The sequence below is a fragment of the Peromyscus maniculatus genome, chromosome 4 (assembly GCF_049852395.1).
Source record: "Peromyscus maniculatus bairdii isolate BWxNUB_F1_BW_parent chromosome 4, HU_Pman_BW_mat_3.1, whole genome shotgun sequence".
Classification (NCBI taxonomy): domain Eukaryota; kingdom Metazoa; phylum Chordata; class Mammalia; order Rodentia; family Cricetidae; genus Peromyscus; species Peromyscus maniculatus.
In genome coordinates, this window is record NC_134855.1 from 135472933 (window position 1) to 135484805 (window position 11873).

Sequence of the window (11873 nt, forward strand, 5' to 3'; positions counted from 1 at the left end):
ACAGAGGTGCTAATGGGAGAAGCCACGCTTCCTCCCTGAATCTGGAAGAAGGCAAATGGGTGCAGAAGCTGGCCAGGGATAGGCTGGCTGGAGGAGGGCGGAGTTTTCCTTTCCCGGAAATAGGGGAGGAGCCTGATAAGCCTCTAGGAGCCTAACACCCGTTATCTCTCTTGAGCTCCGTTGATATGGACCCTTCTCGTTCTCTTCCTTCTGTAGGTGCTGGACACACGCAGCTGGAAACCACCCTCGGTCTAGACAGCCACCATGAGTCTCACCCATCCTGAAACTGGCCAGGGACAGCAGGATCGGCAGGGGCTGACTCTCAGCTCACCTGCTCCCAGCCACCAGCTCTTCCAGGGCCTGCCTGAGCCGCGTGCAGGCACCCAGCCTCGACCTGCGCTGCATCTTCTCAACTTCTTGCAGGCCCTGGTCCTGTGTGGGCTCCAGGAGAAGTCAGTCTTGAGGGTCCCTGGCCCATACCCCACCCATTCATACCCCTGGCTCTGCTTCTCTAGCCCGCTTCCGTCCCCGCTCCATCCATTGCTCTACTCACCCCTTTCCAAGCTCCCACGGCTTTGTTCCCCTCAGTTTGGCAAGAAACTTGGAGCCTTGTCCACCCATTTCCTGGCCCTGCCCCAACGGGTATGAGCTCTACCCGGTTAGTGTCTACTGTGGAGTGCCTTCAAATGCTGAGTCTCTCGCCCGGTGACTGGGCCCCTCCCCTCGGGGGCCACCCAGCTCTCACCAGCCTCTCGGCCACTTTGCTCACGCTGTTGGTGCTATGCAGGCGCCAAGTATAATCCTCCCAGCGGCTCCATACACGTAGGCAGGGCTTTCGGTGCCGCAGAGGCAAGCAGAGGTATGCCCTGGACCAGACAGAGAGAAGGGAGGGGTTCGGGGGCATCCTGAGTGCTTGATGGCCTCTCTGCACCCTCCTTCCGGTCACCCGGATCACTTACCCATTGCCATCCACAGGCTCGGGCCACTGAGAAGGTGTCCCCAGCAACTCTTCCTCCTCCTGTCCTGACCCTCTGTCCTCAGATCCCAGGAGAGGCTGAGCTTCCAAGGTGCTGCCCTCAGCTCCCTCGTCAGCCCTTGACCCTTGGCCTAATTGCTCCTCTCGGCGGCCTGCAGGACCTGCCCCCCAGAGCACCGAGGATCAGAACATCAGGCTGAGGGTTAGACGCATCTCTCTGCAGCCTCTTCCTCAGTAGGCAGAACCCACCACTCCCCCTGAAGGTGAACACCCCTCCTGGGGCCTAAAGTCTGAAACAAGAGGGCACACTCTCACACCCATGACCTCCAGTGCTCATCTAGGCCACACACCAATGGAAATCTCCAAGCTGATGGGCTGCTTGGCCAGTGAAGGATCAATCATGGTGGCCTCAAAGACCACAGCGAAAAGCAGGAAATCTTCACAGGATGCCAGGGCGTTCTAGGAACGAGAATAAGATCAGCTAGGGACAGCTCCTGCCCTCCCAAGAAGCAGTCTGCTCCATGCTTGGTCACACGCCCACAGAAAGATATCAACTAAGGTTCAGGGGGCTCTGTGAGTGTCTTACCTCCCCTTTGGCCCCCGGTATCCCCCTCATACATTGGTCCAGGGGATGGATTCTCTCTGGGCCACCCCCTCTATACACACCATGTCTATGTACATCAGCACATGTGTGTACATAGACTGACTTCTTCATCCAAGTCCCCAAATTGAAAACAGCATCATGATGTCCAACGCTTGGAAAGGGATTTACAGGCCCTAGAGCTGAGGGTCACCACCAGCAGCCCCCACCTCTGGCAATGGCAGCAACTCGTCCAGCTCCACCTCCATGGTGCTAGGAATTTCGGGTGTATCTCCACGGGCACTGGCATCCGCAGGCTGCAGAACTGGGGTCTGACCCCACTTGGTTTTCTTCTTCTTCTTCTTTCCAGTGAGTCGGGACAATCTGGACCCCTGTGTGGTCTGGAGGGATGTAGGTTCAACTCTGCCTTCCAACACCTCCATGGACACAGCTACCAGAAGTCGGCCCCGGAACCAAATGCCTTCCCCCACGCCTTCGTTGAGACATTGAAGACCATCCCGCAGCCTGCCACTGGGGAGCGAGCCATAGAGGGGCACCCAGGCTGGACCGAAAGTGGGGTTAAACCCCGCTGTGGGGGACAAGAACAGGGTTTGGAGGGGAGCACAGGGTAAATGGGGGCTGCTCTGGACTGTACACCTTTGTGTCCTCCAGGTCGGGGAGGGGGAGAGAAGCTTGAGTTCTGGAAGAGAACAGGCCTATGACAAACAGCAGCAGACAGAGGACCTCTCCAGGCTTTAGAGGGGAGCTGAGGTTGGGGTGTGTGTGTGAAGTACTGGTGTGGTAATTGGGAGGGAGGGGAGTGGATACTGAGGCTGCCCACTTCAGAGGGGTCATTTCGCAGCAATGCTTGACTGGAGGGGCCACTGTGCTTAAGAGTTTGTAAAACTTAGGGTTAGGCCACCTGTGTCTAAGGATGGTCTTTGTTCAAAGGGGCTGATGTGAGCCAGGGCGGACAGGGCCCCACAGGGGCCAGTCACGCTCACCCGCACGGCCAGAGTTGGAAATCTGCCTGAGGTCCAGCACGTGCGTGGCCAGGGCCATGTCCATGAGCGGCGCATCGTCACGCAGCTGCAGGCGAAGGCCACGCGTGAGCGGCGGGAAGAGTTCCACAAAGCTCAACTGCTCGTTCCACTCAGGTGCCGTCTCCTCTCCATGTACCGAAGTCTCACCCTGAAGGCCAAGTTGGGCCAAAGGGGGTCAGTGCGGGTCCCAAGAGATGGTTCTGCTGGTGATAGGGCTTGACATCAAGCCGGATGACCTAAGCTGGATCCCCAGGTCCTATACTGTTGCCCTCCATGATGCATGATGTCCTCTGCCCTCCATGGCACTCAGCACACACACACACACACACACACACACACACACACACACACACACACACACTAATGTTCAGGCTGGAGAGATGGCTCAGTGGTTAAAGTTAAGAGCAGGGAGTGAGCCAGGTAGAGGTGGCGCACGCCTTTAATCCCAGCACTAGGGAGGCAGAGGCAGGCGCATCTTTGTGAGTTCGAGGCCAGCCTGGTCTACAGAACGAGATCCAGGACAGGCAGGGTGACACAAAGAAACTCTGTCTGGAAAAACCAAAAAACAAACAAACAAACAAAACCGAAGAACAGGGAGTGAATGTGGTTCCCAGCCCACACATCTGGCAGCTCACAACCACCTGAGACTCCAGCTGCAGGGGATCTGACACCCTCTTCAGGGCCTCCATGAGCACCAGTACTCATGGGCACATAATACCCACAGATATTCGTGTATACACATAATTAAGAATAAAAACAGCCGGGCGTTATGGAACATGCCTGTAATCCTACCAAGCGGAACTCTGATTTCCAGGCCACATAAGACTACATAGCAAAACCTTGTCTCAAAATAAGTTATCTTTAATAAGTAAATACTTTTTAAAAGGCTCGAGCTGTGGCCTAGGGGGACAGGAGTGGCTTACCTGCTGCCCCAGGAAGCTCACCCGCACATAGGGGTCCAGGAGGACGTGTTGGTCATGCAGGGCTCGGGTCAGACTGCCCAGCAGCCCGGAGCGCACTGTGGGAAGACCCTCTGCACGGTACACGCGGACACGGAGGCGGGCCCACGGCCTCTCCGCTTGCACCCCACGTGGCAGGAGTAGATTCCTAGGGAGAGCCCATGCGGAGGAGTAAGCTGCAGCCTGAGCCCCTCTGCTTCTCTGACCCCTGGAGGCCATGCCTCGCCCAGTTCTCCACGCCCACCTCGCCCCAGCTCACTTCTCGATGTCTGAACTGGTCCCTGGGCATGGGGGCGGCAGTGGAAGGGGAAGGTCCCCACGTGCCCTCACAGACAGGGTGATCTTGACGAAGCCCTTGGTCCCAGCGCGGGTGTCACGGGGATCATGCAGAGGAGCCCACTTTTGGTGGAACTGCCCATCTGAGAACGGAGGGATAGGACAAGGCATGAGAGGACACCTAAGGACAATGGCTGGGCTTCGGGTCAAAGCATCCTGTCTGGCATAGAGAGAAGAGCCTGAGTTCAAGGAAGGTCAGCCTTCACAAGAGATGGCTGTGTCAGAAGTTGGTCCACTGGAGACAACACAGGGGAGTGACCCGAGCTCAGTTTCTGGCGTCTTTGTTCATGTAAGTGAGTTTTAAGGAGAGGAGGGTTCCATACCTGGCTGGTCCAAGGCCATGCCCAGGTCCATCCTGAAGGTGCCTATCCTGGTGGCCGTAAATGGGAGAGTCTGCGAGTGGAAAGCCTGGGGAGAGAGGAGTCAGCCCTGGTGCTTTGGTACCTTTCTCCCTGCCCCCTTTCTGAGTCTCACTCTATAGCCCCGGCAGGGCCTTGAACTCATGGCGCTCTTCCTGCTCCAGCCACCCAAATACTCAGCTGGGCATCGCCCCCCCCCCCGCCCTTTTTTTTCAAGCAATGCAGATTTACATTTATGTTAATATTCCTGTTCAAGGTACTTTGGAGAACTGTTACATAATATAAAATTACCTTAGCTTAAAGTTTTGAATGGGTAGTGCTCTCACACTGATCAAGTCTCCCTATACTGGCTTTGCAAAGACACAGTGCACTTATTTGGGCTCAAAGTTTTATACATGTCACCAGCCCTCAAACTGTGTAGGAAAGTAAACAATCATTTTCTGAAAAGGTTAGAGTATCATAAAAGCTACTGGTTAAGCAGAAATGCATGAAACCCATTTACAGAACACAACAGCAACAAAGGATGATAATGTCCTACAAGTAGTGAAGAAAAACAAGTTTACAAATATTAAACTGTCTTTCTTGCCTTTAAAAAGTTTACCACATCAAGTGAGAGTAACATCAATCAATAAAGAAAAAATTGCATAAACTGAGCTGGTGCCCCGCACTTAGCAGCCTCCGGAGCATTCCTCGCTGTTTTCGGTCATTTCAGTTAAGAGTTGTCTTATAACAGATAAAACAAAACAAAAGCAGCATGACTTTGTAGGGAAAATATGAAAAAAAATACTATTAACTTCATAAAATATCTGAAAGTCATTTTTGTTTTCATAAATAAATAAAATGGTGTTTTTAAAGTTTTAATTATTCTTGCTTTCGGCTTTTTTTTTTTTTTTTTTTTTTTTTAGCAAGGTTGAGCTCCATAAACTTATACTTCTGCTCCTGTTCATCCAGCTTCTTTAACACTGCATCTGCTGTCTCGTTCCCAGGCTGGTTCCTGAAAGAATCTACGTCTTCCACAAACACCGCTTCAGGAATCCCTAGGTGGAGGCGCTGCCTGTTTCCAGCAGCAGCTTCTAAGCCACATCCATCCTTAGCCGCGGCCATCTTAAGAAAAGCTTTTTGGGGGGATTTCAAAACAGGGTTTCTCTGTGTATCTTTGGCTGTCCTGGAACTCACTCTGTAGCCCAGGCTGACCTTGACCTCACAGAGATCCACCTGCCTCTGCCTCCTGAGTGCTGGGCTTCAAGGCCAGCACCACCACATCACCCCTTTCTTGACATAATCCTCTTTGCCACCACTCACAGTGATCTCCAGTAGCAAGTCTTGAAGGTGAAGCCGGGTCTTGTGAAATTCAAACAAGAAGTACTGGGTTGAACGAGATGAGGAAGGGAGAGAAGGGAGAGAAGGTCGGGTGTGAAAGGCTCATTCAGCTTGCTGCAAACTCTTGCCAAGAGCATGTGGTCCCTTTCCTAAAAGGCGCCTACACACTCTTCACTTGCCGAACTGGCACCTCTGCCTCCAGGCTCCAGCCTCTCCAGGAATAAGGTCTCTCTGAACCACCCACCCTCTCCTGGGTGGGGCTCACCTCGTTGTAGAAGGGACAATTGGTTCCACGCTGTGTTGTGGTCACGTGCCGCTGATCCCCCACCCGTACGGCCACATAGGGGTTAATATTGACTCCCGCCAGTTTCTGGGCCTCAAGGACAGTGACCCCGACCTAAGTAAGGAATGCAAAAAAGGGAGGGAAGAGGGCTTACCTGCTTGGATAACAGGGGGACCTGTGAGATTCCACGAGGGTTGGAATGTGGCACAAGAGTCATACCTGGAAGTCCTGGGCTCTGCACACCTGCAAGGGATCCCCTCGGGGCAGGCCCAGGCTGCGGCTGTGGAGGGGCAGAGGGTCTAAGTTCCTTCCCCTTCCTCTCCCACCCCCACACACAGTTGCCGGGTACTGGGCTGCGGACTCTGCACCATGGCCTTCTGGAGGCTAAGTCCTTTCAGGCTGCATTGCCCTACCTTCATCTGGGGCCTACATCCAGAATTTGACTCTCTCTTAGAGCTCTGAACCCATTTGTTTGCTCAGCAAAAGCTGACTGAGACCTGCTAAGTGCCAACCCTGTTCTGAGAGCTGCGACACTGACATGGCCGACAGATAGCACCTATCCTAACCAAATGTCTTTATAAACTAGCGTGAGCCACAGTAACTGACCGTGAACATGGCGATGTCGGTGCCTGTGAGTGAATGACCCTTGATGCCAGGGTACCTCCCTTCCCCATACCCTGGTGTGCATGGGTGTGGGCTCGTGTGTGAGGAAGACAGTGACAGGGTGTGAGAACAGGTGCATGTGACTACATTACCTTTTGAGGGGGCTGAACACCACCCCAGAAATCTCCACGTCCGTCTCGTCCTCCGGCTCCAGTTCCAGTTCATTCTCTTCATCATCCTGTGTTCCCACGCTCTGAGCAAGCTTGCGGCCCAGAGCCACTGCCCGACGCTCCAGCCGGGCCTCCCCAGGCCTGATGGGAAAGACCCTCAAAGGTCATGCCCAGGACCTGTCACCTGTTGCTGGGCATCCTGTGGTTTTTTTTTTTTTTTTAGGATTAACCTTTGACCTTCAGATTGACCCCACTTATTCTGGGACTAATTCTTTTTTTTTTTTTTTTTTCCTTTGAGACAGGGTTTCTTTGTAAAACAGCCCTGGCTGTCCTGGAACTCCCTTTGCAGACCAGGCTGGCTTCAAACTCACAGAGATCTGCCTGCTTCTGCCTTCCAAGTTCTGGGATTAAAGGCGTGCGCCACCACACCTGGCTTTGGACTCTTAATCCTGAGATCATTCTAATTTCAGAACCTAGTCCTGCTGTAAGGATTGACCTCTGACCTTATAATTCATTCTTCCAAATCTCAGACCCTGGAACTAATGCCATGTTACTGGTTCTTAACCCCAAAACTGACCCCTGCAGCTCACAGTCGCTCCCACATACTTACTCCATCTCCTGGAAGCCCACATTGGGGATGATCAGCTCTGAGCTGAGAGAGAAAATAGAGAGGGTTAGAGCTGACTCCCAGACAGTAATTGGTGAGGACATATTCAGGGTCACAGTACCCAGCAGACCCAGAGAGGAGGTGCATGTTCCTTGTCTTTCTTCAGGGTGAGTTTCATCGGGGGACACCAGGCCTTGCTTAAGTTACTAGAGGATTACCTGTCTCGAATGGGTGTCCCAAAGTCCTCCTCTGCCCAGGTTCCAGCAGCTCCCTCAGGGGGCTGATACTTTAAGTCAAGCTCCACCTGGATCTGAAACCAGATATGGTGCCCATAGGTCTCCTCAAACTAACATGGGGCAGAGGGAGTGTGAGGACAATGCCTTACACCCCATCTGCACACAGAGACCCTTTGGGCTATGTCTCTCTGATTGTCAATAATGCTAACATTCACAGCCTTCTGCATTGGATGGCTGCTAGAAGAGGTAGAGTCAGCTTTCTTTAATGATATTACCCCTGGTAGGCCAACTACACTCCAAGTCAGACCCCACTCCCAAGAGTAGATGGGCAACACAAACTGAAGTATTGTCGGGGCGAAAAAGGAAAACTCACAGTTGGGTAGGAAGGGAGGTGAGGATGAGGAGACTTATAGGAAGAGTTGGGAATGAATATGATCAAAATACATTGTATTAAGTTCTCATAGAATTAGTAAAGAATATTACTTTTAAACTATTCACAGCCTTCTTGAGGACCAAGGGCGATGGATGGCCTGGGGAGAAGGCTGGGGAGAAGGTTAAAGGATGCTTGCTAGCAAGCCTGACAACATGAGTTTGATGCCCAGAACCTACAGAGTGGAGGAAGAGAACCGACCTAGGAGTCTTCTAACTTCTACATGTCTGCTCACACATAAAAAATAAACGTTTGCCTGGACAGTGGTGGCACAAGCCTTTAATCCCAGCACTTGGGAGGCACAGGCAGCTGGATCTCTGAGTTCAGAGGTCAGCATGGTCTACAGAGCAAGTTCCAGGACAGACAGGGATACAGAGAAACCCTATCTCAAAAACCCCAACTAACTAACTAAATGTTTAAGGGGCTGGAGAGATGGCTCATATGGTAAGACATTGGCTGCTCTTCCAGAGGATGTGGGTTCAATTCCCAGCAAACACATGGTGACCCATAAGCGTCTATAATGAGATCTGATTCCCTCTTTTGGCATGCAGGTGTACATGCAGACAGGGCACTCATATACATAAAGTACATGAATAATAAATCTTTAAAAAATAATATTTAGGGGTTGGGGATTTAGCTCAGTGGTAGAGCACTTGCCTAGCAAGCGCAAGGCCCTGGGTTTGGTCCTCAGCTCAGGAAAAAAAACATTTAAAGTAATTTTTTGAGACATGGTTTTTTAGTGTGACCTAGATGTCACTATGTAAACTAAGCTGCCCTGGAACTCAGAGAGACCCACTTGCCTTTGCCTCTGTGGGGATTAAAGACATGCATTATCATGCTCTGCTATATAAAAAAAAGGGAAAGAAAGGAAAAGCACTTGAGGATGGGGATCCAGCTCAGTCAGTAGGGTGCTTGCCTAGCTTCCAGAAAGGCTTGGATTGGGGGCTCAAAGGTACTGAAAACAAACGAATCTAAGCCTGGAAAATATGAAACAAACACAAACAAACAAACAGCAACAAAACCCAGCTTCAATGTGCTCGCTACATCTTGAGCCTGTTCCTTCTCTGTCCCTGGCCTTCTCAGCTCTACATGGCCTGGTCCCCGACAGCTTTGCCAGCTCCATCTCATTCCAGGTTTCTGTTCTGCTCAGCATCACAACTATGCCCCGTCAGCACACTAGGATTCTAGGCATTCAGGCTCCTCTGAACAGTCTCCTTCAGTTAGCATCATCTCCCCAGGGGAACTCTTCCAACCTTTCCATCTAGGTCACAGACTAGCTATACATTCTCATAGATTCTTACTAGTGCTTCTGTAACACTCAACAGCAGCAAATCTGCTTCTACCTCCGTGGATGCTTGCTCAGTGTTGGACCCCCCCCCCCCCCCCCCCCCCGTGGGAGCTAGTGAGCTTCAAGAAAGCCAATCTTTGTCTGGTTTTGCTTACCACTGAATCTCCATTGCTCAACATCATCCTTGCACTTAACCAATGATTGGATGAAACAAAACAAAACAAAAGGTCTGACTCTCCATTACGGAAATGAGGAGACAGCTTAGAGATGCTGGACTCTTCTAGATACTCCAGGGGGAAGAGTATCGGAGATTTGAAGCCAGGTCCACCTCTTCTGAGGATAGGCAACCTTCCGTGAAATACCAGGAATATCCTCCCAGGTTCATCATTATCTCCCATCAGAAAAGTGAGCCTACCCCAGATCCAAGGAGAGACAGTACACTCACCACACCCCCGGGACTCAGAAATAGCCTGCTTCTGGCCCAGGTAGGACTCAGGCAGGGGCTGCTAGAAAAGGAACCCAAGCTGGGGTGGTGGTTGTTGCCACTGCTGTCTGGCAGTAGTCCCTTCCTGTCCCCCACCCCCAACCCAGCTCAGTTAAATTGAACCCTCTGTTTGGAGGAAGCCTTGGGCTTGCTGATGGCCAGCTGCTGGAACTTACTGGGGACACCCGAAGTTTCTCATTCACTAGGGCTTCTCTCAGCACCAAGTGCCCAGCACTCTGCAGCTGCTGCAGGGAGATCACCAGGGTCCCCAGGGGCCTAGAAGAATGGCATGGAGCAGAAGAGTGAGTCAGGTAGTTAACACCAAGTCATCCCCTGGCTTCCTCCAGTTCTGCTCACCTGGGGCTGAACACGCGGCTACAGTTGACCACCTGTACAGACAGACTTTCCCCGGCCAGTGGAGATCCATAGTGGGGCCAACGAAAGAGCTGGGGGCAGGAAGATGCTCATAATGGACGCCGGGCTGACCCTCACACGGTCTATTTCCAGCTGTCCAAATGTGAGGCTACCTCTAGGAACGATCTCCCAAGCCTCGAGCAAACCCTTCCAACATGGAATTGACTTCAATCCAGGGTTGATCTGGGACTCACTGCCAATCAAGAACTAACCCCACTAGTTTTGAGACTGACATCTCAAACCAGGTCTGACCTCTCAAACCTGAGACTCACACCATTTCTGGAGACTACACCTTCCAAGCCCAGGAATGAGCCCTTCTGCCCCAGCATGGACCCCAAAAGGAAAATACTGACTTCTTTCTGGCTAAGAACCTGCTGTACTGACCTCACCAATGTCTGCTTCTCGGCCACAATGAATTTTCCTTGTTTTCTGGGTAAAGCCTGCTCAAAAATGAAACTAGTTACTTTTCAGCCCCTACACACACACAAATCATTTACCTCAGCCGCCGACGCCGTCGGTGGCCCACGGTCTAGTTCCTCACTCACAGTTAAAGAAAAGTGGAAGATAAGGAAATGAGTAGAAGACACAGAGAAGGGAGACTGGTCATAGAGTTGGCCAGGATTTAAGTTGGAGGTCGTGGGAATGAAGAATCCAGAACTCCCCAGTTCTGAAAGTCCTCAGACCATCCATGCAAGTCTTACCACGAAAGCAGAGTCTCACTTGTCGGTCGTGGGTGCCTGGCAGCCCTGTTAGGTGCCTCACATACACAGTCAGAGCCATGGTCACTGTGCCTCTGGCTCTCAATCTACTTGCTTGCCCTTCTGCCCACCTGTGTTGTCCATGACTCATTGGACTCACCCAGCAAGTTCAGCAACCCCTTCCCTTTAGGCAAACACACAGGGGGAGGCCTGGAGGTCATGGGTGGGGAAGGACTGAGGCCTGAGAGGTGGGGGAAGGAGGTCATGGGGAGGAAGGAAGGACTGAGGCCTGAGAGGTGGGGGAAGGAGGTCATGGGTGGGAAGGAAGGACTGAGGCCTGAGAGGTGGGGGAAGGAGGTCATGGGTAGGAAGGAAGGACTGAGGCCTGAGAGGTGGGGGTACAGTCTCTCTTGTCAGCACAGAACTCTGCCTGTACCATCTGCAGGATGCCAAGAAGCTTCAGCCTGTGTCTCATCTTTATGGGGTGGGAGCTGGGATTGGGTAGGGATGGAGAAGTTGGGATCTCAGGCTGGTCCCCGCTAGCCTATGAGGCCTCAAGGGCATTGCCTTGGTTCTTTCTATGGTGTGAAAAAACACTATGACCAAAAGTAATTTAGGGAGTTGCCTTAGGGTTACCATTGCTGTGATGAAAAACTATGACCAAAAGCAAGTTGAGGAGAAAAGGGCGTATTTCACTCACACTTGCTTGCCTATCAAAGAGCAGGAACGCAAGCATGCAGAGCTCTGCTTGCCAGCTTGCTAAGTCTGCCTTTTTAAAAAAAAAAAAAAAAAAGAATCAAGGACTACCAGCCCAGGGGTGTCTCCATCCATAAGCTGGGCCTTCCCCCATTAATCGGTAATTAAGAAAATGTCCAACAGGCTTGCCTAAAGCCCAATTTTACAGAGGCATTTTCTCAATTGAGGTGTTATACTCTATGACTCTAGCTTGTGTCAAATTGACATAAAACTAGTCAGAACAATTGACCCCGTCAAGTGGATACACCAATACAACACTATTTAACAATAATTATTTCATTTTTGTTCATCCCCAAGATCTCACATTAATAAGTAACACAATATAAAATAT

The 11873-nt window shown here is 51.6% G+C and overlaps 1 protein-coding gene across 1 annotated transcript in view; it reads right to left on the reverse strand.

The window, feature by feature from the left end:
* The window catches only part of LOC102919515 (fer-1-like protein 4), a 44480-nt gene extending 33441 nt beyond the window's left edge, over positions 1–11039 (reverse strand). Inside the window, exons 1-19 of the mRNA XM_076570999.1 lie at positions 10790–11039; positions 10473–10528; positions 10032–10120; positions 9851–9950; positions 7455–7546; positions 7240–7281; positions 6612–6770; positions 6076–6136; positions 5839–5970; positions 5556–5618; positions 4218–4302; positions 3818–3977; positions 3523–3706; positions 2561–2747; positions 1787–2145; positions 1327–1435; positions 960–1137; positions 746–866; positions 332–432 (exon numbers count right to left, since the gene is read on the reverse strand). Coding sequence (XP_076427114.1) covers positions 332–432; positions 746–866; positions 960–1137; positions 1327–1435; positions 1787–2145; positions 2561–2747; positions 3523–3706; positions 3818–3977; positions 4218–4302; positions 5556–5618; positions 5839–5970; positions 6076–6136; positions 6612–6770; positions 7240–7281; positions 7455–7546; positions 9851–9950; positions 10032–10120; positions 10473–10528; positions 10790–10937 — 2426 coding nt within the window. The 5' untranslated portion in view covers positions 10938–11039. The remainder of the gene's footprint in view (positions 1–331; positions 433–745; positions 867–959; positions 1138–1326; positions 1436–1786; positions 2146–2560; positions 2748–3522; positions 3707–3817; positions 3978–4217; positions 4303–5555; positions 5619–5838; positions 5971–6075; positions 6137–6611; positions 6771–7239; positions 7282–7454; positions 7547–9850; positions 9951–10031; positions 10121–10472; positions 10529–10789) is intronic.
* Between the last annotated feature and the right edge of the window lie 834 nt (positions 11040–11873).